General features: G+C 51.8%; 1 protein-coding gene across 1 annotated transcript; it reads right to left on the bottom strand.

The window, feature by feature from the left end:
* Window positions 1-21329: 21329 nt before the first annotated feature.
* LOC135981064 (GTPase IMAP family member 2-like) lies at window positions 21330-22151 on the bottom strand. Its single transcript, XM_065582382.1, has one exon. It carries the CDS (start codon window positions 22149-22151, stop codon window positions 21420-21422), a length of 732 nt encoding a protein of 243 aa, XP_065438454.1. The 3' UTR covers window positions 21330-21419.
* Between the last annotated feature and the right edge of the window lie 5425 nt (window positions 22152-27576).

Below are 27576 nucleotides of genomic sequence, written 5' to 3'. Positions count from 1 at the left end.
TTTTCACTAGGTGGGTGGTGAAGCACTGGAATGGGTTACCTAAGGAGGTGGTGAAATCTCCTTCCTTAGAGGTTTTTAAGGCCCGGCTTGACAAAGCCCTGGCTGGGATGATTTACTTGGGGTTGGTCCTTCTTTGAGCAGGGGGTTGGACTAGATACCTCCTGAGGTCTCTTCCAACCCTATTCTATGATTCTATGATAAGAAAAAGCCCTGAATATTGGGACAGACCCTATAAAATTGGGCCATCTGGTCACCCTACTTGAATCATTCCTGCATGGCTGGAGCTCCGGGTCCTTTGAAATCGCCCAGGCCCCTAGACAATTGCCCCCTTCTCCCTCCCCTCCATTAGCAGGCCTGAGATCACCCGAAAAAAATACGTTTAGGGAGAAGCAGAGGGGACCAAGGAGTGACTCGCTTACAGAGCTTACACGCATACAGAGCCCAGTACTGGTCCCATTGAAGCCCAGGAGAAACAACTCCGATTGTTATCAGCAGGAACTAGTCTGGGCCCCCCAAAATAATAATAATAATAATAATGGCCTAATTACAATCTATTTTTACCAAATATCGCCAGTGCATGAGCTCTCAGGGTGATTTAACAATATAGGAAGTTTGAAGAACAAACAAGCTGCTCTTTGCGCAAGAGGGAGCCAAAGAAACATTCACATGTGAAAATGTCAAACCGGGGGAATGTTTTCATGTTCCGTAACTCAAACACCATTTCACGAGTTATCGTCAGACTCCTCAGAAACTCTTAGTTTACTAGGTAAATCTGGGATTTTTTAGGCCTAACACATTTTCCAGGCTAACGTTATAGGGGGGCTAAAATGGGGCTTTCAAATGAAAGCTGGTTACAATATTAATGTATCATCTTGGATGGTGCATGGCTTCCGCTGCTGCAGGTAGCAGGATCCACCACGACCTCTATCCACAATCTCCCCATTGCTCAAAAGGTACCACTCCTGAACCCGGCATTCCCTAGGCTGGGGAAACCCCTTTATCGGGCCCAGTCCCCTTGCCCATGTTCTTAAGAACATACGAACGGCCACACTGGGTCAGACCAAGGTCCATCTAGCCCAGTATCCTGTCTTCCAACAGTGGCCACTGGCCAGTGCCAGGTGCCCCAGAGGGAATGAACAGAACAGGGAATCATCAAGTGATCCATCCCCTGTCGCCCATTCCCGGCTTCTGGCAAACAGGGAAAGGCCCTCAGAGCTGGTGCAGAACCTCCCACAACATCGCCTGAAGCCACATGAAATTTAAGGGAAAACAGGGAGGTTTTGGTGGGGTGGGAGAGTGGGGATAAATGTTCTGTGGGTGGTTGGGGGGTGGGAGAAGCTGGGGCAGGATTAGGGGAGATTTCCCCCAATTGCTCCATCAGAGATGGGGATTTCACACACGTTTTAACATGGAGCACAGATCAAATGCGTTAAAGTAAATGTTCAAGTTTCATGAGACAGTGCCCTAGTAATGACACCGTTTTGTCTCTGTTTGTAGGAGTGAGGATGGTACCATCTGGCTTCAGAACAAGTCAGACAGCTGCCCCTTGGTAGGGAATAAATATCCTACCTGTGCAGAGTACCTGGTGCTTTCTTTTCCTCCTCTGACACAGAATTGAAAACTTCGCCTAAATGAAAGCAAAAAGCCTGTTTGAAATCTGGATTCAGGAATCCCATCGCTGCAGGGCTATGCGGTAATACCTCAGGCAGGTTAGCAGCTGTTGGAGTTCAGTGATGGTCTCATTGGGAAGTGCAACAGCCCCCCTCCAGGAAATGAAGGAGTTTTGTATTATTGGTATTGCTGAGCCCTGCAACACTAGAACAGATCCAGCAGGTTTTTATTATAATGTTACCAGTTCATTTAATTATACAAGAGCTACCTGAAGCCTCATTCATGCAAACCCTATTGATGATGCTTTTTTCTCTTTGGCTGACCTGACTCCATTGCAAGCAACCCCTGAACTCCTCCTAGGGTGGTGGTAGCTACTGAATAATGGTAAAAAGTACAAGTAGGTAAGCACAGCTGGATACAGTAGTGTAGACAGAACTCATCCTATGCCGGTAACGCTTTTTCTATACACATGCACATCTATTGAGCTTATATAATCTTATACCCTAAAGAGTCTGTTCACAGAAGAAGGTTGTGAAACAAACCCCAAAACTAAGGGCTTCATCTGCTGCTGGGAACAGAAACTTTCCTGGTCCTCCCAGCTCCCCACTCCTGCCTTGATTTCACTGGTCCATGTTGACCCCCAGGATCCCCGAAGGCTGATCTTGACCAGTGAAATCAAGGTACAAGGTGTTAACCTGATTCTAGACTAGGGAAACCTCATCTTAGGTTTGGGTTACGTAACACATGTGCACCAGGGCTCGGCCCAGGCTCAGCCACAATAACCTGTTCTCACCAATATACACACTGAAAACGTACAAGGTCTGTGTGACGGTACCTCCCATAAGGCTTTATGGAAATATGCTTAGAATGTGTTTTATGCTACATATGCCATGTAACATATCTCTGTGAAGGTTATGATCTACTGAATCTATTCATCCAATTTGCATGCATGTATCATTTTTGTATTCGACGTTATGAATGTTATGAATGTTGGCTGTGTACTGGCTTGGTTTCTAAATAACCTCAGTAGAGCATTTGGTCAGTTCCTGGAGAAAGGAATGTTGAAATACCTAATCAAGAGAGACTTAATGGACAATGAATCTTGTAAGGCTGCAATCCACATAAGAAGTCTACTTGAGGACGTTCAAGGTAGCATGTAAACAATGGATGCTACCTGTAAAAACTGTGAGTCATGCATGGACATGTGACTTGCCCAGGTGACTCCTAAACTGCATCTTGGAGCTGCACTTTGCATAGGACTGAGGAGGGGGGTCTCCACCCACAAAAGAAAGTCTATTTAAACCCTTGGAAGACCCCTCCATTTTGTCTTCAGCTGGCTAAAGAGAGGAGCCATCATGAAGAATCCCCTAGCTACCACCTGAGCTGGAACAAGAGCTGTACCAGGGGAAAGAATTGTGCCTAGGCCTGGAAGGGGTCCAGTCTGAGAAAAAACTTACTGAAGCATCTCTGAGGGTGAGATTATCTGTATTCAGTTTGATCTGACAGATTTGCGCATTTTATTTTATTTTGCTTGTGACTTACTTTGTTCTGTCTGTTACTACTTGGAACCTACTTTCTGTATTTAATAAAATCACTTTTTACTTATTAATTAACTCAGAGTATTGTGATAGACCCAGACCAGTTGGGAACAGCAGAGTAGTAGAAGGAAGATATACTGGTCACTGGATAAGTAGTTTTCTGTTCCCTGAGTGACCAGAGCAGGGGCTGCTCCAGGCTAATAGACCCCCTGACTCCAATTAACCTGCTAAGAGTCAGGTGAGGCAGTTAAGCACCTGACTCTAATTAAGGCCCCTCTAATGCTATAAAAGGGCTCACTCCAGTCAGGCCAGGGGGAGTCAGAGGAGAGGAAGTGTGTGTGAGAGAGAGGAACTGGGAGTGAACAAGAGGTGTGCAAGAAGCTGAGAGTGAGTAGGCGTACTGCTGGAGGACTGAGGAGTACAAGTGTTATCAGACATCAGGAGGAAGGTCCGGTGGTGAGGACAAAGAAGGTGTTTGGAGGAGGCCATGGGGAAGTAGCCCAGGGAGTTGTAGGTGTCGTGCAACTGTACCAGGAGGCACTCTAAACAGCTGCAGTCCACAGGGCCCTGGGCTGGAACCGGAGTAGAGGGTGGGCCCGGGTTCCCCCAAACCTCCCAACTCCTGATCAAACACAGGAGGAATTGACCTGGACTATAGCTTCTACCAGAGGGGAAGGTCTCTGGACTGTTTCCTGACCCACAGGGTGAATCTGTGAAGGGAGCAAATCCGCCAATAAGCCCAAGGCCCACCAAGGTAGAGAAGGAACTTTGTCACAGTATGTATTAATACTTGGGGAGCAAACAACTGTACATATCTCTCTATCAGTGTTATAGAGGGCGAACAATTTATGAGTTTACCCTACATAAGCTTTATACAGGGTAAAACGGATTTATTTGGGTTTACTCCCCATTGGGAGTTGGGTATGTAAGTGTTAAAGACAAAAACACTTCTGTTAGCTGCTTTCAGTGAAGCCTGCAGCTTTGGGGCAAGTAATTCAGACCCTGGGTCTGTGTTGGAGCAGACAGGTGTGTCTGGCTCAGCAAGACAGGGTGCTGGGGTCCTGAGCTGGCAGGGAAAACAGGGGTAGAAGTCGTCTTTGCACATCGGGTGGCAGCTCCCAAGTGGGTTTCTGTGATCCAACCCGTCATAGTCGGTAAAACAGGTCACCAGACAGTGACAGGTTCTGTTCAGATGAGGGACAGGAGACAATGCCTGGCTGACCACTGTGTAGTGTGTGTCTGGCAGTGGAAGTCAAAGTGCACATGGAATCACCAGCTAATCAAGATTGCAAAGTCGATCAGAGATCAAAATAAGGAAGGAACGTGCAGCAGGCGGGTGTCTGGTTTATGACAAAGACCTGACTAATTCTTAGATCTATCAGGAGAACGCAGGGAGACACACGGGATCTTTCACCTAGGACGTGAGCTGACAGGGGCCTTGCTTCACGAACAGAAGCTCACAGCCACACCAGGCTGGAACACACCGGGGAGGATTTGGGGTGAGCTTCTGCTCTGATGACATCATAAAGTGCCATGAGTTAAGTTGAGGCTTTAGTCTGTGCGCTATCATTTTATTTTATCTGTAACCCTTTGTTTCCAGTGCTGCTGCCGGCTGCCATCAGACTCTCTGGTCTTTGTTCAATACACGTACACTCGCCTTCTCTATGTACAAATCTCAGTGCTGTGTGCTATACAGAGCTCTGTTCCCAGGGTAACTAGTAAGTGGTGCTGTACTGCGCCTTTGGGACCAGTGGGTCTGTAATTCTGTGAGTGCCCAGTGGCTCCAGGGCTGGACACTGCAGGGGATGCTCTGATGCTCGGGGGCTGGAGCGTATCTGTTGCTAATCTGCAGAGGGAGCGGAGCCTGCGTAGGCTGAGAGGGGGGGAGCTGGTGCGGCTTGTGGCTGGGGGCGCCGGGAGCTGACCCCTGCCAGACAAGGCTGCCTCATGCTAAGGGCAGGTGCTAGCAAGGGGCCTCCCAGCCCTGGGTACCCTGGGAAGTGTCATGGGGCATTGGCTGCCTTCTGAATATTTACTGTGGTGTACGGGGCCTTCAATAGCCCCCTAGGGCTGCTGGAGCTTGTCACCCCCAGAAGGACCCTCTCCTCCTCCTCAGCTGGGGGACTGGGGCTGCCAGAACACACACTGTGCTCAGTTAGACACAGAGGGGGATTCAGGTTTCCTGGGGCCCTGGGCCAGAGCAAGTGGGGGGACCCCTCCCCACCCCTTCTGCCTGCAGCCCCGCCACAGTCCCACCCCTTTCTGCCACTTGCCCGGGGCCCACCTTTGTTCCATCCAGGGTCCCCCATTCCACCCCCCACTACAGCCCTGCAACCCCTTTTGTTCCTTTCTGTCCCGTCCCCCACTGCAACCCCACGACCGGTGAAGCCCTGTCCCTCCCGCCATGGCCCCAGGTGCAGTGGGGAGTGAGAGCTTAGCAACACTGCAATACGGCCTTCCCCTGGCTGCTTGGAGGGGACTCCTTTCCCCACCACTGCCTCAGGCTGGGAGAGCTGCCAGCTGATCTCCTCCATCTTTAACTCCATCATTGTCCTCTGCGCCCCCCTCAGCCTCCCTCCTGCTGCCACATCCCCGTGATCCCCATTCCCTGCACCCCTAAATCTGCCTCTTGCTCACCCAGTGCCCTGCTGCCCTGCACTCTCCCCATCTAATTGCACAAAACTGAACACCTTAGCCCCACCTCTTCCCTCAGGCCCTGCCCCACCCCACTCACTACATTCCCCCTCCCTTGGTGACTCACTGTCCCCCACCCTCACTCACTTTCACTGGGCTGGGGTAGGTGCTTGGGGTGCAGGAGGGGGTGACAGCTCTGGCTGGGGATGCAGGGTCTGGGGTGGGGCTGGAGATGAGGGCTTTGGGGTGCAGGAGGGGGCTCCGGGTTTGGGAGGGCTCGGGGCTAGGGCAGGGATTTGGGGCTCAGGATTGAGCTGCGTGCTTACCTCGGGTGGCTCCCTGTTAGTGATGCAGCAAGGCTAAGGCAGGCTGCCTGAGCTGACACCACATGGCGCGTGCCCTGGAAGCAGAAGGTCCAGCACTAGTAGGGTTACCATACGTCCGGTTTTTCCTGGACATGTCCGGCTTTTTGGTAATCAAACCCCCGTCAGGGGGGAATTGCCAAAAAGCTGAACATGTCTGGGAAAATACCAGCCGGGCACTTCCCCTCCCGGGCTCCAGCTGCTCTGCTCTGGCGGCGCAGGGTCCGGAGGCAGGGGGGCTGCCCAAAGCCAGTAGTGCTTGGGCAGCTCGGCCCTTAAACAGAGCCAAAGAGTCAGGGGAGGAGCACAGCAGCCGGAGCCCGGGAGGGGAAGTGCCCGGCTGGGGGCGCAGGGTCCGGAGGCAAGGGGGCTGCCCGAAGCCCGAGCGCTACCGGCTTCACAGTTTGCCGGGCAGCCTCCAAACCCTGCGCCGGCTGGGGGCGCAGGGTCTGGAGGCTGCCCAGCAAACCATGAAGCCGGTAGCACTCGGGCAGTCCTTTTCGCGTGGCTGGGAGGGAGGAGGGGGAGTTAGGGCGGGGACTTTGGGGAAGAGGCGGGGAAGGGTGGAGCTGGGGTGGGAAAGGGGCGGGCCAGGGCCCGTGGAGTGTCCTCTTTTTTTTATTTTTTAAATATGGTAACCCTAAGCACTAGTAGCCGGGGGGCCAGGAGGCTCCGCATGCTGCTCTTGCCCACAGGCACTGTCCCACCCTCCAGCTCCTATTGGCCAGTTCCTGGCCAATGGGAGGGTGGAGCCAGTGCTGGGGTGGGGGCAGCGCGCAGAGCCCCATGGCCCCACCGCCGCCTAGGAGCTGGACCTGCTGGCCACTTAAGTTCCAGGGTGCAGCACGGAGCCAGGACAGGTAGGGACTAGCCTGACTTAGTGCTGCAGCACTGCTGACCGAACCTTTAATGGCTGTGTCAGCAGTGCTGACCAGAGCTGCCAGGGTCCCTTTTCGGCCGGGTCACGCTATCCTCATCCCCCTTTCACCCGGTCTCTGCTCCTCCTCTCAGTCCCTGTGTCCTGACCAGCCCCCTGAACCACAAGAACCAGGGATCACCCAATGAAATTAATAGGCAGCAGGTTTAAAACAAAGATAAGGAAGCACTTCTCCACACAACGCACAGTCAACCTGTGGAACTCCTTGCCAGGGAATGTTGTGACGGCTATAAGTATAACTGGGTTCAAAAAAGACTTATGCCTGGTCTACATTAGTCGGTTATTTTGGAATTAGCCGAGTTAATTTAAAAAAAAAGATTCCGTCCACACAACCAAACCATTTTTTTCAATTTAAAAGGCTCTTTAATCCGATTTCTGTACTCCACCTTGGCAAGTGGATTAGCATTTAAATCGAGATCGCAATCCTGGGTTAAAGGTATTGTGGACGCAATTCAACGTTATTGGCCTCCAGGAGCTATCCCAGAATGCTCCCTTGTGAGTGCTCTGGACAACACTCTCAACTCCAATGCACTAGCCAGGAGGGCAGGAAAAGCCCCGGGAACTTTTTAATTTCATTTCCTATTTGGTCACCATCAGCACAGTCCACCATCACAGGCGACCATGCAGAGTCCACCATCACAAGAGATCACGCAGTCCCAGATTCGCAGACTAGCTCCAGCATGGTCCAAATGGGAGGTACTTGATCTCATCGCATGTTGGGGAGACGAATCTGTTATGGCAGAACTACGTTCCAAAAAAAGGAACACAAATACATACGCTAAAGTCTCCAGGGCCATGACGGAAAGATTAGAAGGCAGAAAAAATGAACTCAGGATGACATATTCGCCAAGCTCATGCAGTCCTCCCACACTGATAGGGCCCAGCTGAATGCATGGAGGCAAACAATTGTGGTGTCCCATAAAGCATTACAGGAACACGAAGAGAGGAGGGACGTGGGCGATGAGAGCAGGCAGGACACTGTGGTCAAGCTCATAGGGGAGCAAACTGATATGCTCTGCTGTATGGTGGATCTAATGCGGGAAAGGCAGCAAGACCACAGACTGCCGCTACAGCCCCTGTATAACTGCCCTCCCTCCTCCCCAAGTTCCATAGCCTCCTCACCCAGATGCCCAAGAACATGAGGAGGGAGGCTACGGAGACCCACACACTCAACCCCAGAGGATCACCCAAGCAGCATAAAGCTGACATATGTGAACTTTTGATTTGGTTTCTGGACTTTTCCTTCCCTCCTCTTCCACCCCCCTAACCAAATCCCTCCTCCCCCCCTCCCCCGGACTACCTTCTGATTTCTCTCAATGTGTTGTGCAGCAAATAATAAAGAGTGTTTTTTAAACAATTGTGACTTTATTTCCTTTCATATATATATATAGGGGGCGGAGAAACAAGAGAAACAAACACAACTGTCACACCGTATCCTGGCCAGTCATGAAACTGGCTTTCAAAGTTTCTCTGATGCGCAACACTTTCTGGTGTGCTCTTCTAATTGCCCTATTGTCTGGCTGTGTGAAATTGGCCACCAGGCGAGTTGCCTCAACCTCCCACTCTGCCATAAACGTCTCCCCCTTGCTCTCACAGATATTGTGGAGGGCACAGCAAGCACTAATAACAATGGGGATATTGGTTTTGCTAAGGTCTATCCGAGTCAGTAAACTGCGCCAGCACGCTTTCAAATGTCCAAAAGCACCATTCTCCACTTGCTCAGCCTATAGTTGAACTGTTCCTTACTACTGTCCACGGTGCCTGTGTATGGCTTCATGAGCCATAGCATTAAGGGGTAGGCTGGGTCCCCGAGGATAACTATAGGCATTTCTACATCCCCAACAGTAATTTTCTGGTCTGGGAAGTAAGTCCCTTCCTGCAGCTGTTCAAACAGACCAGAGTTCCTGAAGATGCAAGCGTCATGCACCTTTCCCAGCCATCCCACGCTGATGTTGGTGAAACATCCCTTGTGATCTACCAGTGCTTGCAGCACCATGGAAAAGTACCCCTTGCGGTTTACGTACTGGCCGCCTTGGTGTTCCGGGGCCAAGATAGGGTCTGTGGATGAGGGGAAAGCAGTGGATGTGTTATTCCTTGACTTTAGCAAAGCTTTTGATACGGTTTCCCACAGTATTCTTGCCAGCAAGTTAAAGAAGTATGGGCTGGATGAATGGACAGTAAGGTGGATAGAAAGCTGGCTAGATCATCGGACTCAATGGGTAGTGATCAATGGCTGCATATCGAGGTAGCAGCCGGTATCAAGCGGAGTGCCCCAAGGGTCGGTCCTGGGGCCGGTTTTGTTCAATATCTTCATTAATGATCTGGAGGATGGCGTGGACTGCACTCTCAGCAAGTTTGCAGATGACACTAAACTGGGAGGAGTGGTAGATATGCTGGAGGGTAGGGATAGGATACAGAGGGACCTAGACAAATTAGAGGATTGGACCAAAAGAAACCTGATGAGGTTCAACAAGGACAAGTGCAGAGTCCTGCATTTAGGACGGAATAATCCCATGCACTGCTACAGACTAGGGACCGAATGGCTAGGTAGCAGTTCTGCAGAAAAGGACAGTGGATGAGAAGCTGGATATGAGTCAACAGTGTGCCCTTGTTGCCAAGAAGGCTAACGGCATTTTGGGCTGTATAAGTAGGGGCATTGCCAGCAGATCGAGGGACGTGATCGTTCCCCTCTATTCAACATTGGTGCAGCCTCATCTGGAGTACTGTGTCCAGTTTTGGGCCCCACACTACAAGAAGGATGTGGAAAAACTGGAAGGAGTCCAGTGGAGGGCAACAAAAATGATTAGAAGCAACAGAGGGTCCTGTGGCACCTTTGAGACTAACAGAAGTACTGGGAGCATAAGCATAAGCTTTCGTGGGTAAGAACCTCACTTCTTCAGACTTGCATCTGAAGAAGTGAGGTTCTTACCCACGAAAGCTTATGCTCCCAGTACTTCTGTTAGTCTCAAAGGTGCCACAGGACCCTCTGTTGCTTTTTACAGATTCAGACTAACACGGCTACCCCTCTGAAAAATGATTAGGGGGCTGGAGCACATGAGTTATGAGGAGAGGCTGAGGGAACTGGGATTGTTTAGTCTGCAGAAGAGAAGAGTGAGAGGGGATTTGATAGCTGCTTTCAACTACCTGAAGGGGGGTTCCAAAGAGGATGAAGCTCGGCTGTTCTCAGTGGTGGCAGATGACAGAACAAGGAGTAATGGTATCAAGTTGCAGTGGGCGAGGTTTAGGTTGGATATTAGGAAAAACTTTTTCACTAGGAGGGTGGTGAAGCACTGGAATGGGTTCCCTAGGGAGGTGGTGGAATCTCCTTCCTTAGAGGTTTTTAAGGCCCGGCTTGACAAAGCCCTGGCTGGGATGATTAGTTGGGGATTGGTCCTGCTTTGAGCAGGGCGTTGGACTAGATGCCTCCTGAGGTCCCTTCCAACCCTGATATTCTATGATATGCGTTCCGTCTATCGCCCCACCGCAGTTAGGGAACCCCAGCGCATTAAAGCCATCCACCATGGTCTGCATATTTCCCAAAGTCACTACCCTTGATAGCAGCTGGTCAACGATTGCATTGGCTGCTTGCAGCACAGCAGCCCCCACAGTAGACTTGCCCACTCCAAATATGCAGATATACATGTCAAAATCATTGTAATTTATTTATGTAGAGATTTTTTGCAGACTCAGTTATAAAATAGTGCACAGCTGTCTTTATTCTCAAGCGTAAATTGTTTCTGGGCTTGCTGAGAAAAGTGTTATTAACAAACATACAAGTGTCACTTTTCACAGCCTCCCAGTTAGCTAGTAAGTCTGCTGTGAAAAGTGATACTTGCATGTTTGTTAATATCACTTTTCTCAGTAAGCCCAGGACAAATTAAACCAGGGGGGAGTAGTGGGGACCAGGGGCAATGGGGGGATGGATGTGGGGATAGAGGAGGCACTGGGGATATAGGTGATGGGGGGTGGCGCCTGCTGCTGCATGGCTGGAGCTGAGGGTAGGCAGCTGGGGGGCTAGAGCAGGATCCTGGGGGCTGTGGCCAGGGGGGCCTGAGCCCAACCCAGAGGGTCAGTGCCTGCCACCGCATGGCCATAGCCCTGTGGCCCTGAAGTGACGTCCCACCGCTGGAACCCGCCACCCAACCACCCCAAGGATGAAATCTGAGCCCAAGTCTGCCCCATCAAGGTGGATCAACAACTCAGATTCCTTCTCCAGCATTGTGCAGCACATACGAGAGTAACAGGGAGGGCAGGGATGGAGTCACTGCTTTGCACCCCTCCCATCACTGCCCAGGAGGCTGTTGTGGCCACATGAAAATCCCCTGGTGGCTGTATTTGAGAAACACATCTCTGACTGCTAGAAGCTGGAGTTGACAGCAAGGGATGGATTACTTGATTGCCTGTTCTGTTCCTTCCCTCTGAAGCACCTGGCACAGGCCAGTGTAGAAAAAAAAAAAAAAGATATTAAGCTAGATGGACCTTTGGTCTGACCCAGCACAATTGTTCTTATGTATAGTGTTCAATTTCAGCTTATGATTTTTAAAAACACATTGAAATATTTGAATGAGTTCTTTGATTTTTAAAATGTCCACTAAAAGAGAATCTTTTTATCTAAGTGTAAGCAGGGTCTCAATGAGCTCTCTGCTGACAGCTAACTGGGAGGGGGAGAGACTTCAGGAGCAAACTGTATTTACATGCATACACCCACTCTGTGTAGGTATCCAGCAGACAGGAGCTGTGTTGCTCAAAAGTGAGAAACTTTGGCTGGTGTTGGGTTACAAAACACTGTAGTTACTGAATGCAGGGGTAGTGAAATGTTATCCGTGTAGTTGTCTTTATTGTGTAAGTAAAGGGAAGCAGAACTGTGCTTAACCTGGCCCGAATGAGGCGGTCACTCTCAGCTGAAAGGGCCTCATTAAGCCAAGGGCTGGAATGCCAGTACCCACTGAAAGCAAGAAGGGTGGGGACAGGTGTCTGAGCTGAGAGGTGTGGCCTGTCCCTAAAGGGATCTTGGTCTAGTTCAGGCCTGCACAACATGCGGCCCGCGTGGGCTGAGTAGGTGGGCTCACTATGCGGCCCATGGGGGGTGAGTAGGCAAGTGAAGGGTGAGGGAGGGGGGCTGAGGAGGCAAGCAGACAGGCAGTGAGTAGGTGAGTCGGAGGTGTGGGGGGGCTGAGGAGGTGGGCGGGTGGGCAGGTGAGCCAGCGGCAAGGGAGGGGGGCTGAGTAGGCGAGCGGGGGGGTGGGGGACTGAGAAGGCAAGCGGGTGGGCAGTGGTGAGGGGTGAGTAGGCGAGCCGTGGTAGGGGGGCGGAGGAGGTGAGCGGCGAGTCGGTGGCTGACCTGTTCTACTGATCTGGTCTGGCTCCCATCCCCTCTCCAAAGGTTGCAGCTGTCTGGAGGTGCTGCCTTCCTCATTCACATCTCATTCATTCAACAGGGCAATTGATTACAAAGTGGGGGGAAGATCTTATTCTACTTCTAGCAAAAAGACATTTTTCTTTTACCTTAATTATACTGCCTTAGTGGCCCACTATAACATATTACCAAAGTACAATACCTCTGTTTCGGTAGGGCAGCACTGGGGAAGGAGGGTTTGTTTCCGTGGGACATGTGGCACTGGGGGGAGGGGTTGTTGGGGGGGTTGTTGTGGGGGGGCTGGGTGGCGCTGGGGGGGTTCCATGGGGCAGGCAGCGCTGGGGTGGTGGTGTTGTCTTTCGGGGGGGCTGGGCGGAGCTGGGGGGGGGTTCAGCGGGGCCAGGGGGTTTCGGCCCTCAGCTGTTTTCTTTGGAGTAATATGGCCCTCGCCGCTTTACGAGTTGTGTAGGCCTGGTCTAGTTTAACCTGTTCCTTTGCACTGTTCAAAAATAAAGCTAAATAGACTTCATTAAGAGTCTTTTGTTATGTTAAATGCTCAGTCAGAGCTGGAATCACTTGTGATAGAGCATTGTTTCTATCCAGCCTCCTAAGAGCTAAAAACTACCTGCCGGATTGGTGAGTAGAGTTCAATGTCATGGGGATCAATTTATCATGTTTCCTCTGGGCATGATAAATTGATCTGCAAATTGACACTTGTACTTACTCCACCTCGGCAGAAGGAGTAAGCAGTGTCAACGGGAGAGCTGCGGCAGTTGACTTGCCGCTGTGAGAAGAACCAGGTACATTGAACTAAGGGCACGTCTTCACTACCCGCTGGAGCGGCGGGTAGCAATCGATCTATTGGGGATTGACTTATCGCGTCTAGTGAAGGTGTGATAAAATCGATCCCCGATGGCTCTGCCGTCGACTCCGGAAATCCACTGCGGCAAGAGGCGGAAGCGGAGGTTGACGGCAGCGTGGCAGCGGTCAACTCGCCGCCGTCCTCACAGCCAGGTAAGTCGACCTAAAATACGCAACTTCAGCTACGCTATTCACATAGCTGAAGTTGCGTATCTTAGATCGATCCCCCCCCCCCCGTAGTGTAGACCTAGTCTAAGATACTTCAACCATTGGCAATCACTAAGGCTATGTCTACATGGGAAACTGAACAACAAAAGTTTTGTCTTTAAGAGGCGTTAAAAAACACACAATCTGAAACACAAAAGTTTTGCCCGCGACAGGCACCTGTGAGAACAGCACTTTGTCAGCAGGACAAAGCTAATGCTGCTCATTGGGGATGGAAGACTTTGTCAACAAGAGAGCCGACAAGCAACGGCTAAACTGCACACCTTTTAGCAGCACGGTTGTAGTGACACAGCTGTGTCACTAAAAGTTGCATAGTATAGACAAAGCATAAGAGACTGACCGACAGAGGTCACAGCAGAGAGGCAGATGACAAGCAGTCGGCCAGCGGGAGGTGGTGAGGAACAGCAACTGGTGGGAGCAGCAAGGAACAGTGGCAGGCAAAGCAGGCAGCAAAGATGAACAGAGGCTGGTGAGTCGGCCAGCCAGAGCTCAGATGGCAGAGCAAGCCATGTGCCTTCTTCCCCAGATGGGAGGTGAACTCACACAGATGCACCTCTGAGCCCTGGGTCCTCGCTGACCATGGACAAGCACTGTAAGTGGGGTGTGGTAAGAAAGCAGAGGGGGGGCACAGAAAAGGAATTTTTGGTTGTAGAACTCAAGAACATGAGGCAGAAGACACTGTCCCATGTAGGGTGACCAGATGTCCCAATAAAATCAGGATGGTCCCGATATTTAACTCTTTGTCCCATGTCCCGACTTATATACAGTTGGGATGCCATTTGTCCCAATATTGTAAAGTTGTCAGGCGTCTGGTTGGTGTGGGCTGGTAGGCTCCATACCGGGTTCTGCGCAGCTCCCTGGAAGTGGTACATCTCCCTCTGGGTTCTTGGCGCAGGGACCACCGAGGAGCTCGAGCCCCCACCCAGTGACCTGGGAAAATCTTACACACACCCCTAGGCGCATCAAAGAGGCAATACTTCCCCTCTCGCAAAGCGTCTCGGTGTAGCAGAAAAATTTTAACATGAGGTAAACAATATCAGCAATAAATTGGGAAAACACCACAACTAGAGTTCAAAGACCAAACCATGAGCAAAGACCCACCCCCAACAAATTGGGCTGTCCTTTCCCTTTGGTTCTTGAGTCCAGCAACCCCAAAATCACCCGAAGTCCCCAAAGTCTCTTGAGTCCAGCAACCCAAGAATCACCAAAAGTCCAACAACCTAAAAGTCTCTGTCCCTGGTCAACGCAGCCCCAGCATTTTTACCCCCCTGGGTGGAAATGGGGGCAGGGTGCATTAAGGGGCACCTTACATGGTCTGAGGCCAACTACCCTGCCTCTCCATGGGGTTCTGCTGCAGCCTTCACCACAAGCCACTCCACACCACCAGCCATCCCACAAACTGCTCAGCTCTGCCAGCCACTTAGCAATATATCTTCAGGCCTCTCCACAGGTAACACAGCACTCAGTGATTTTTAGTTCTTTAGTGATTCCAGCTTGTAGTAGAGGAGCCCCAGGACTGGTACACCATTGGCCCAAAGTGAATTCAGCTTAGCAGTCTGTAACTAGACTCCTAATAGAATCAAAATTAGCTCTGACATTCAACAGAGAAGAAAGACAATGCAAGTGGTTAGTCAGTCAGTCACTGACACTCACACAATTCACTGGGTTTTGGAACCCATGTCCCTTGTCTAGCGAGTGCTATTTAGTTGATGGCGAGTCCCTCTGTCATACAACAGTTCCACTGGCCTTGATTTACATAATCAGGGCAACAACACTTTATTCTTCCTGCCCCAATAACAGAGAAACTGGGGATCCCACAGCAGCCAAATTGACCATTTTGGGCTGCTGTGGGCTCATGCTAGGCAGGCTGGGTGTGCCTATGCAAACAAGATCAGCCCCTGAAGTTCTTTTGCACAACTTGCCACAATTTACCACCAGATGTCAGGGTAGAGCTCTTCCTGACTCTGCTTACACCTGTTACAGGAAAACTTAATTTTCTAAAATTTTAGAAGAAAGAGAAAGATTGTTAGTTTCTCTCACTTTACAGGGAATGTATCTTCTGCAGTCTTTTACAAGCTTTGGCAACCAATGTATCATTAACTTAAAAAAAGTCTCACTATACCAGGATTTCAAAATTACCATTAATTTGATTAGTTCATATTTTTTTTCACTATAACTATCTAATATTTCATACATCAGAACCTTAGATTACCTACTCAATTTCTTTTTCAGCATAATCAAAACATGAATATAAAATACATTTCAACATATATCTAAATAATGTTTGTTTAATTTTGAGAGGTTTATACTACAGCAGGTCGGGACAGGGAAACACAAAGGCCGCTCTCGGGGGGTCATCCTATGGGAAAGGGAAGGATTCGGCCCCAGGGGTGACAATAGCAACGCAGGAGGTGGAGGGGACAAGGATGGGGACAGCACCAGGGGCAGGTCAGAGGCAGGGGCAATAGTGGAACCGGGGGCCCCAGTAGCTGGGCCACTGGGGGGTGGCACCCTGCAATTGGGCTCGGGGTCAGTGGGATGGGAGAGGGGCCCTCAGCGATACCAGGCTCTTGCTCTAAGGCAGGTGGTATGGCCACGGCATCCATGGGTGGAGAATCAGTGAAGGGGCCCCCACATGGGAGGAGGTCGGTTGCCCCGCAGCTACAAGGGAGTCCCCTGGTGACTCGGGTCCCAGCCGCGAGGCACTGGCCATCGCCTCAGTAGGCTCGGCAGCCGTCAGCGGGGTGCCATCTCTGGCCAGGTTGGTGGAAGAGTCCAGGGGCCCCTCGGAGGCAGGAGCAGAAGCAACGGTTTGGGGGACTGAGCACGGTGAAAGGGGGGCCGGGGTGAGATCGCTCAGATTGAGGCCCGCTGGCAGAGGTTCGTCCTCCCCCTGGGAGACCGGGATCAGACCCAGGGACTCAATCTCCTTGTAGGTGGAAGGGAGATCACCTTCCCCCACCCCGGGGCTCTCCCCGCCAGCGCCCAAAGCGATGCTTGCCTCGGGGCTCCAGATGGTAAGGGGGCAGGACGGGCTCCATCGGGGGCCTCCGCGAGGAAGGACTGTGGAGGAGGGACAGTGCTACCCTCCAGTGCTGCCACGACTTCCTCAGCCAGCACTATTGGATGGGATATGCCAGGGGGGATGGAGGACGGCTCGGCATCGGTGCCCCCCTTCCTGGTCTTCCGGGGGGCCTTCGCATCGGATAGAAGGAGCGGAGCTCGAGCCTTCCGCTTGCCCCGCTTCCCCTGCACTAGGGCCCAGCCCTCCATGACATCATCAGGGGGCTGCCTAACAGGGGTTGGGGCAGGGGCGATGGCTCAGGGACTCGGGGAGGTAAAGGTGGGGCAGCACGAGGGACGGAAGATTCCCCTTGGGGTGGGCCCTCTCCTATGTCCGGCGGTATCCCCGCCACACCCTCTTCCACGGGCCCCGCAGATTGCATGCAGCGGAGGCGGGGCTCTCCCACTCATCTGGGTGTGCTCGGGGGAGTACCCCTTGGGCTCGAACAGGAGCAGTGGTGGACCAAGAAGGAGGTGGGGCAGCTCCAGGTGCTGGACAGCTAGAGGTGCCAGCGATGATGGGGCCGGCGCCCTGTCAGGGCTCAGGGGTCCTGGACACTCCTCCTTGCCGGGCCAAGGGCCAGTCCCTCCGGACGTGCCCCATCACCCAGTAGAGGTAGCACCGGGCCTCCCCAGTGGAATAATGCACCCGGTAGCGGGCCCCCGATAGGGGACCAGGAAGGACCCCTCGAGCGCCTCTCCATCACGCGCCACCGGCGGCAGTTGAAGCTGCACCTGCCGGCGGAATGAGAGGACATGATGGAGGGCGGGGTCTTTGCAGCCCAGTGGGAAAGAGCTAACAACGGAGATGGGTTTCCCCAGGGTAGAGAGGGCGGGCAGCAGGGCGGCATTGGGCAGGAAGGGAGGGATGGAGGTCAGGACTATCCGGATGCCCAGGTCCTCTAGCGGCTCCAGGAGGACGAACGCGCCCCCCACCACCTGGCCCTTCTCCACCACCTCCTGGGCAGTGGCCTCCGATGCTAGGAAAACAACCTTTCCGTACATTTTGGAGGCCGCTACGATGGCCGTGGGACCCATCACCCTCACCAACCCTCGCACATAGGTTTCCACATGGAGCGAGGCGGGCACCAGGAGGCAACAGACGCCGTGCTTCCTGGTCAAGGTGGGGAAGGGGCCCCAGCCACTATAGATGGTAGCAGAGGCAGTGGCTGGGAGAGATGACGTAGCGGCAGGTGGGAGGGCCGCCGCCACCTGGGCGTACACCCTGGGGGCTGGGGGAGGGGCACCCACAGAGCTGGTGGAGGGAGCAGCGGGAAGGGACGCTGCGGCCAGTGGCAGGGCTGCGGCGGTGGGGGCAGCACCTGCAATGGAGGACCTGGTCTTTTTGGAGGGGCCCTTACCCTTCTTTTTGCCATGGCCCTTCCCGCTGGTTGGGGGGGCTCCCCCAGAGTCGGAGGGGGCAAGGGACGTGGCAGCAGCAGAGTTTACCCAATTGCCCGCTGCTGCCGGTGCACCAGCGGGGGCCATAGCAGGTGGTTCGGCAGCGGTGGTTGAGGTAGAGGCTAGGGGAGGTGATGGGGGGCAGGCAGGGGAGGGGTGGCTGGGTCTGCTGGAGGGGTCTCGTCTGCCATGTCCCCTGCCATAATGAGCGGGGAGGAAAGGGGAACTTCGGACGGAGGAGGGAAAAGGAGGGCACAGGTCGACCACTCCTCCCTGCTAGGCTGTGGGCAGGGGAGGAGGCCACCGGAAGGGGAGGGCTAGACAGGGGGGCTATCAAGGACCTGTGGGGGTTCAGTCACTGACTCAAGATGGGGATCCGGCTCCTCTAGTTGAAATAAGGGAGGGGGGGTTACAATAGCAATGGGGGTGCAGTGATATGGGGGTCAACTCAAACAGGGGAGGGGCACAAGTGCATGGGAGGGGCATGGGCGCATGAGGGGAGGGGTTAATCAGGGCAAGGAGGGACCGCAGGGGCAGGGGAACAATCAGGCTAGGAGTGGGGCAGAGGAACCAAGGGGCTAGCTTCAGAGGCTGGGGCAGGGCAAACAGAGCAGCAGAGGGGAATGGGTGGGGCAGACAAACAAACTTAAGCTAATGAGGGGGGAAGGGGCAAAGGGGAGGGGCAAAAGGCTGCAAGGGGCAAAAGCTGGGGACCTGTTGCAGAGGGGAGGGGGTCAGTCCAAGGGGGGGTACATGCGCTTGCACAAAAGTCAATTTGGGCTGGCTGCTGCTTCAGGCCCGAGTGGTGGAAATGGGCGTGGCAAGCCAGGTGAGTAGCTGAGTCCCAGGGGCAGGAGCGGAGCTAGATGGTAAGCAGCCGGTGGGGGTGGAGGAGGGGGCAGCGATGATGGTGGTGTTGGGGATTGGGAGGGGACACAGATGGATCAGGGGGCAGGCTCCACACCACACCCCCTGCATCCCCACAAACTCAGTCTAGACCCCCACCACAAGAGCACAGTTCAAAAGTTACTCAGTCCTTGGTTGGGAAGCCCCCTCCACGGTGGTCTGCAGTCTCAGTGCACCCCCCCACTGGCAGATGGTCCTCTTCTCCTCCCCCTCAGGACTCCAGCAGCTCCCAGCTGGCAACAGCAGCTCCAGGCGGCAGTCTGGTGGCCAGCAGAAAGGACCCCTCACAGGTGGTGGTGGTGTCCCCAGCAGCAATGGCTGGGGCTGGGGTCCCCCACTCTCTTCCCCTGGGGAGTGGGCCAGCAGGCCCTCCCCCACAAGCGGCTGCAGTTGGGGCAGCAGCAGCAGTAATAGAGGGGGGGGGGCGGGTCCACCAGCCAGTCAGCCACTGGGTAACAGAGAAGGGGGGGGTGTCTGGCCCAGCCAGGGGAGCAGCCCTCTCCCTCCTTCCTCCAGGCGAGAGAGCTACAGGAGACCGATTGAAAGGAGAGATAGTAGCCCCAGATTAAGCAGGTCCTGTTCTCTGGGTAAGGTAACAGGGGCGGAACCAGGAACTTGCTGGAACCAATTAAGGCAGGCAGGCTAATTAGGACACCAGGAGACAATTAAGAAGCTGCTAGAATCAATTAAGACAGGCAGGCTAATCAGGGCACCTGGTTGAAAAAGGACCTCACTTCAGTCAGCAAGGGGTGTGCTGCTGGAGGACTAAGGAGTACAAACGCTATCTGGCATCAGGAGGAAGGTCCGGTGGTGAGGACAAAGAAAGTGTTGGGAGGGCAGTGATGAGCTGCCAAAAACTCAACAACCGGTTCCCTTCTCCTCACCCCATGAGGGGGTCGTGGCCTGCCCTCCCTGGTACCCCTGCCCCATCCACCCCCCTTCCCTGTCCCCTGACTGCCCCCCACCGCTGCATCCAACCCCAGCTCCTTCCTGACTGCCCCCCGGGACCCTTGCCCCCATTCAATCCCCCTGTTCCCTGCCCTCTGACCACCCCGACCCCTATCCACCTCCCCACCACCACCCTGAACTCCCCTGCCCTCTTCCAACGCTCCCTCCCTGCCCCCTTACCGCGCTTCCTGGAGATGGCTGGCGGCGCTTCAGCCGGAGCTGGGCTGCGCCCACACCACTCGGCTGGAGCCGGGGCTGGGCCAGAGCCGCGCGGCCAAGGCCGGGCCCCGGGGTCAGGGCCGGGCCGGAGCCGAGCCAAGCCGGGCCGGGCCGCGTGGCGCCTGGAGCCCTCCTCATGCCCTGCCCTAGCTCACCTGTGGGAAGCCACTGCTTCCTTCTCAGCCCTCCCAGGCCTCCTGCGTGAACAGCTGATTCGTGGGAAGCCGGGGAGGGGGAGGAGAAGCTGGGGGGAGTGTTCAGGGGAGGAGGCAGAGCGAGGTAAGCTGGGGCCGGGGGCAGGGCAGGGAGCTGCTGGAGCTTTACCAGTTGTTAAATTTAAAAGCCCTTTTAGAACCAGTTGTCCTGAGCGGGACAATCGGTTCTAAAAGGGCTTCTAAATTTAACAACCGGTTCCCGCGAACCAGCTCCAGCTCACCTCTGGGGCGGAGCCCATCAGGAAGTAGCCTAGGGAGTTGTAGCTGTCCCACAGGTGTTACATGTATCACTGTAGACAGCTGCAATCCACAGGGCCCTGGGCTGGAACCTGGAGTAGAGGGAGGGCCCAGGTTCCCCTTATCCCCCCAACTCCCTATTGGATACAAGAGGAGCTGACCTGGACTGTGGGTCCCACCAGAGGGGAAGGTCCCTGGCCTGTCCCCTGACCCACTAGTGGGGTCAGCAGAGACCCTTTCCCCATGCTGGCCAGTGATGAGGTTAGCTGAGTGAACAGCAGGTTTGAGCCACTAGCAAAAGTGGCCAAACCGAGGGCTGCTGTGAATCTCTGAGGCGAGCAAATCCGCCAATAAGCGCAGAAGCCACCAAGGCAGAGGAGGAACTTTGTCACACTAGGTATAATTGGATGAAATTGAGGAAAAGAACATTCAGGGTAACAGGACATTTTCCTAACAGATAATCAACAAACATGATTTCCATCAGTGATTTGCTTAAGACTGAATTGAACATAACATTGGAGTACATATTGTCAGGAACAATCCTTCAAAGTCTCTCAAGACATGCACAAAATGGGACATATCCTACGTAACTTAAGAACCTATGTCTACACAGCATTTGAGCCCAGGCTAACAAAGCTCACGCTAGCTCTCAAAAAACACCCTTTGAAAGTTGCGGCTCGAGCTGAGGCTCAGACTCTGAAGCCCAGGGGGTGGGCTTTTATCGAGCTGGTGTGAGAGGGTTGCTCCCATTTGCTCCAAAGTGCCATGTGGACACAACCTTAAACACTTTTGGAAACTTTACCTAAGAAAAATAAAAAGTTCTTTTCCATCCAGCTGTAATATCTGAAATGATACAAAAATGGTAAAACTACAGGAGAATTAGAAAATAGATTAGCTCAGTTACTATTATTTTGGGATGTTAAAGGAAGCATGCCTACCAAGAAATGTGCATTTTTTTATAAAGTTTGGATTTTTGTTTGTTCTCACAGGATTTCTGTGTTTCTGTTTTTCCTTCATCTTTTCGTCCAAACCTGTATTTTCCTTTTGAAGCTTCTCAGCCTTTTCAGACACCTCTTTAGTATAGACTGGTTGGTCTTTATTCTCCTCCACCATATCAGCAATCTTAGTCATCAGCTTGTCAGCCTGGGCAGCCCGTTCCTCCCACGTAGCTTTATTGTTGAAAGCGCAGTATCGGCCCTGACACTGTTCGATCAGCTCCTGAAGCTGTTTGTTATCCGAGTGGGAGATATACTCCTCCAGGGTTCCACTCCGTAAGTCTTCTCTGCGGGTGAATAAGACGATTGTGTACTTCATGGCCTTGGGACAAAAAATCTCTTGTACTCTCCTCACGGCGCGCTGGTCTTCCTCAGTGAAACGGCCCAGCTGGGTCACCAGCACCAGAGCGTGGGGGCCTGGGGAGGAGAGCGCGACACAGCGACAGATCTCACGGGTGGTTTGTTCATCAGAGTCCTTGGTGTCAAAAATAGCAGGTGTGTCGATAACCACAACCTTCCTTCCATTCCAGGTCCTGCTGCCTTCACTACACGTCTGAGTAACAGGCTTTGCCTTAAGTATGGATTCAAACTTCTCCTCCCCAAGGATGGTGTTTCCTGTTGCACTTATCCTCAAGTGATCCATGCCCTGTCACCCAATCCCAGCTTCTGACAAACAGAGGCTAGGGACACCATTCCTGCCCAGCCTGGCTAATAGCCATATCTTCCATGAATCTATCTAGCTCCCTTTTGAACCCCATTATAGTATTGGCCTTCACAACACCCTCTGGCAAGGAGTTCCAGAGGTTCACGGTGCATCGTGTGGAAAAAATACTTTCTCATGTTTGTTTTAAACCTGCTACCTGCTAATTAAGGAATCAATTTGCAAACATCTAGAAGATAATAAAGTGATAAGTGATAGTCAGCATGGATTTGTCAAGAACAAATCATGTCAAACCAACCTGATAGCTTCTTTGACAGGGTAACAAGCCTTGTGAATGGGGGGATGTGGTAGATGTGATATATCTAGACTTTAGTAAGGCTTTTGATTCAGTCTCACATGACAGATGACAGAACAAGGAGTAATGGTCTCAAGTTGCAGTGGGGGAGGTTTAGGTTGGATATTAGGAAAAACTTTTTCACTAGGTGGGTGGTGAAGCACTGGAATGGGTTACCTAAGGAGGTGGTGAAATCTCCTTCCTTAGAGGTTTTTAAGGCCCGGCTTGACAAAGCCCTGGCTGGGATGATTTACTTGGGGTTGGTCCTTCTTTGAGCAGGGGGTTGGACTAGATACCTCCTGAGGTCTCTTCCAACCCTATTCTATGATTCTATGATAAGAAAAAGCCCTGAATATTGGGACAGACCCTATAAAATTGGGCCATCTGGTCACCCTACTTGAATCATTCCTGCATGGCTGGAGCTCCGGGTCCTTTGAAATCGCCCAGGCCCCTAGACAATTGCCCCCTTCTCCCTCCCCTCCATTAGCAGGCCTGAGATCACCCGAAAAAAATACGTTTAGGGAGAAGCAGAGGGGACCAAGGAGTGACTCGCTTACAGAGCTTACACGCATACAGAGTCCAGTACTGGTCCCATTGAAGCCCAGGAGAAACAATTCCGATTGTTATCAGCAGGAACTAGTCTGGGCCCCCCAAAATAATAATAATAATAATAATGGCCTAATTACAATCTATTTTTACCAAATATCGCCAGTGCATGAGCTCTCAGGGTGATTTAACAATATAGGAAGTTTGAAGAACAAACAAGCTGCTCTTTGAGCTAGAGGGAGCCAAAGAAACATTCACATGTGAAAATGTCAAACCGGGGAAATGTTTTCATGTTCCGTAACTCAAACACCATTTCACGAGTTATCGTCAGACTCCTCAGAAACTCTTAGTTTACTAGGTAAATCTGGGATTTTTTAGGCCTAACACATTTTCCAGGCTAAAGTTATAGGGGGGCTAAAATGGGGCTTTCAAATGAAAGCTGGTTACAATATTAATGTATCATCTTGGATGGTGCATGGCTTCCGCTGCTGCAGGTAGCGGGATCCACCACAAGCTCTATCCACAATCTGCCCATTGCTCAAAAGGTACCACTCCTGAACCTGGCATTCCCTAGGCTGGGGAAACCCCTTTATCGGGCCCAGTCCCCTTGCCCATGTTCTTAAGAACATAAGAACGGCCACACTGGGTCAGACCAAGGTCCATCTAGCCCAGTATCCTGTCTTCCAACAGTGGCCACTGGCCAGTGCCAGGTGCCCCAGAGGGAATGAACAGAACAGGGAATCATCAAGTGATCCATCCCCTGTCGCCCATTCCCGGCTTCTGGCAAACAGGGAAAGGCCCTCAGAGCTGGTGCAGAACCTCCCACAACATCGCCTGAAGCCACATGAAATTTAAGGGAAAACAGGGAGGTTTTGGTGGGATGGGAGAGTGGGGATAAATGTTCTGTGGGTGGTTGGGGGGTGGGAGAAGCTGGGGCAGGATTAGGGGAGATTTCCCCCAATTGCTCCATCAGAGATGGGGATTTCACACACATTTTAACATGGAGCACAGATCAAATGCGTTAAAGTAAATGTTCAAGTTTCATGAGACAGTGCCCTAGTAATGACACCGTTTTGTCTCTGTTTGTAGGAGTGAGGATGGTACCATCTGGCTTCAGAACAAGTCAGACAGCTGCCCCTTGGTAGGGAATAAATATCCTACCTGTGCAGAGTACCTGGTGCTTTCTTTTCCTCCTCTGACACAGAATTGAAAACTTCGCCTAAATGAAAGCAAAAAGCCTGTTTGAAATCTGGATTCAGGAATCCCATCACTGCAGGGCTGTGCGGTAATACCTCAGGCAGGTTAGTAGCTGTTGGAGTTCAGTGATGGTCTCATTGGGAAGTGCAACAGCCCCCCTCCAGGAAATGAAGGAGTTTTGTATTATTGGTATTGCTGAGCCCTGCAACACTAGAACAGATCCAGCAGGTTTTTATTATAATGTTACCAGTTCATTTAATTATACAAGAGCTACCTGAAGCCTCATTCATGCAAACCCTATTGATGATGCTTTTTTCTCTTTGGCTGACCTGACTCCATTGCAAGCAACCCCTGAACTCCTCCTAGGGTGGTGGTAGCTACTGAATAATGGTAAAAAGTACAACTAGGTAAGTAGAACTGGATACAGTAGTGTAGACAGAACTCATCCTATGCCGGTAACGCTTTTTCTATACACATGCACATCTATTGAGCTTATATAATCTTATACCCTAAAGAGTCTGTTCACAGAAGAAGGTTGTGAAACAAACCCCAAAACTAAGGGCTTCATCTGCTGCTGGGAACAGAAACTTTCCTGGTCCTCCCAGCTCCCCACTCCTGCCTTGATTTCACTGGTCCATGTTGACCCCCAGGATCCCCGAAGGCTGATCTTGACCAGTGAAATCAAGGTACAAGGTGTTAACCTGATTCTAGACTAGGGAAACCTCATCTTAGGTTTGGGTTACGTAACACATGTGCACCAGGGCTCGGCCCAGGCTCAGCCACAATAACCTGTTCTCACCAATATACACACTGAAAACGTACAAGGTCTGTGTGACGGTACCTCCCATAAGGCTTTATGGAAATATGCTTAGAATGTGTTTTATGCTACATATGCCATGTAACATATCTCTGTGAAGGTTATGATCTACTGAATCTATTCATCCAATTTGCATGCATGTATCATTTTTGTATTCGACGTTATGAATGTTATGAATGTTGGCTGTGTACTGGCTTGGTTTCTAAATAACCTCAGTAGAGCATTTGGTCAGTTCCTGGAGAAAGGAATGTTGAAATACCTAATCAAGAGAGACTTAATGGACAATGAATCTTGTAAGGCTGCAATCCACATAAGAAGTCTACTTGAGGACGTTCAAGGTAGCATGTAAACAATGGATGCTACCTGTAAAAACTGTGAGTCATGCATGGACATGTGACTTGCCCAGGTGACTCCTAAACTGCATCTTGGAGCTGCACTTTGCATAGGACTGAGGAGGGGGGTCTCCACCCACAAAAGAAAGTCTATTTAAACCCTTGGAAGACCCCTCCATTTTGTCTTCAGCTGGCTAAAGAGAGGAGCCATCATGAAGAATCCCCTAGCTACCACCTGAGCTGGAACAAGAGCTGTACCAGGGGAAAGAATTGTGCCTAGGCCTGGAAGGGGTCCAGTCTGAGAAAAAACTTACTGAAGCATCTCTGAGGGTGAGATTATCTGTATTCAGTTTGATCTGACAGATTTGCGCATTTTATTTTATTTTGCTTGTGACTTACTTTGTTCTGTCTGTTACTACTTGGAACCTACTTTCTGTATTTAATAAAATCACTTTTTACTTATTAATTAACTCAGAGTATTGTGATAGACCCAGACCAGTTGGGAACAGCAGAGTAGTAGAAGGAAGATATACTGGTCACTGGATAAGTAGTTTTCTGTTCCCTGAGTGACCAGAGCAGGGGCTGCTCCAGGCTAATAGACCCCCTGACTCCAATTAACCTGCTAAGAGTCAGGTGAGGCAGTTAAGCACCTGACTCTAATTAAGGCCCCTCTAATGCTATAAAAGGGCTCACTCCAGTCAGGCCAGGGGGAGTCAGAGGAGAGGAAGTGTGTGTGAGAGAGAGAGGAACTGGGAGTGAACAAGAGGTGTGCAAGAAGCTGAGAGTGAGTAGGCGTACTGCTGCAGGATGGAGACGTACAAGTGTTATCAGATATCAGGAGGAAGGTCCGGTGGTGAGGACAAAGAAGGTGTTGGGAGGAGGCCATGGGGAAGTAGCCCAGGGAGTTGTAGGTGTCGTGCAACTGTACCAGGAGGCACTCTAAACAGCTGCAGTCCACAGGGCCCTGGGCTGGAACCGGAGTAGAGGGTGGGCCCGGGTTCCCCCAAACCTCCCAACTCCTGATCAAACACAGGAGGAATTGACCTGGACTATAGCTTCTACCAGAGGGGAAGGTCTCTGGACTGTTTCCTGACCCACAGGGTGAATCTGTGAAGGGAGCAAATCCGCCAATAAGCCCAAGGCCCACCAAGGTAGAGAAGGAACTTTGTCACAGTATGTATTAATACTTGGGGAGCAAACAACTGTACATCTCTCTCTATCAGTGTTATAGAGGGCGAACAATTTATGAGTTTACCCTACATAAGCTTTATACAGGGTAAAACGGATTTATTTGGGTTTACTCCCCATTGGGAGTTGGGTATGTAAGTGTTAAAGACAAAAACACTTCTGTTAGCTGCTTTCAGTGAAGCCTGCAGCTTTGGGGCAAGTAATTCAGACCCTGGGTCTGTGTTGGAGCAGACAGGTGTGTCTGGCTCAGCAAGACAGGGTGCTGGGGTCCTGAGCTGGCAGGGAAAACAGGGGTAGAAGTCGTCTTTGCACATCGGGTGGCAGCTCCCAAGTGGGTTTCTGTGATCCAACCCGTCATAGTCGGTAAAACAGGTCACCAGACAGTGACAGGTTCTGTTCAGATGAGGGACAGGAGACAATGCCTGGCTGACCACTGTGTAGTGTGTGTCTGGCAGTGGAAGTCAAAGTGCACATGGAATCACCAGCTAATCAAGATTGCAAAGTCGATCAGAGATCAAAAAAAGGAAGGAACGTGCAGCAGGCGGGTGTCTGGTTTATGACAAAGACCTGACTAATTCTTAGATCTATCAGGAGAACGCAGGGAGACACACGGGATCTTTCACCTAGGACGTGAGCTGACAGGGGCCTTGCTTCATGAACAGAAGCTCACAGCCACGCCAGGCTGGAACACACGGGGAGGATTTGGGGTGAGCTTCTGCTCTGATGACATCATAAAGTGCCATGAGTTAAGTTGAGGCTTTAGTCTGTGCGCTATCATTTTATTTTATCTGTAACCCTTTGTTTCCAGTGCTGCTGCCGGCTGCCATCAGACTCTCTGGTCTTTGTTCAATACACGTACACTCGCCTTCTCTATGTACAAATCTCAGTGCTGTGTGCTATACAGAGCTCTGTTCCCAGGGTAACTAGTAAGTGGTGCTGTACTGCGCCTTTGGGACCAGTGGGTCTGTAATTCTGTGAGTGCCCAGTGGCTCC

Source organism: Chrysemys picta, chromosome 2, assembly GCF_011386835.1.
Source record: "Chrysemys picta bellii isolate R12L10 chromosome 2, ASM1138683v2, whole genome shotgun sequence".
Classification (NCBI taxonomy): Eukaryota; Metazoa; Chordata; order Testudines; family Emydidae; genus Chrysemys; species Chrysemys picta.
The sequence above is the reverse complement of the archived record's forward strand: the minus strand, read 5'-3'. Positions and strand labels throughout refer to the sequence as shown.

What these genes read in the sequence shown, in the direction of transcription:
- LOC135981064 (XM_065582382.1), bottom strand. Translation starts at nt 22,151, where the DNA reads ATGGATCACTTGAGGATAAGTGCAACAGGAAACACCATCCTTGGGGAG.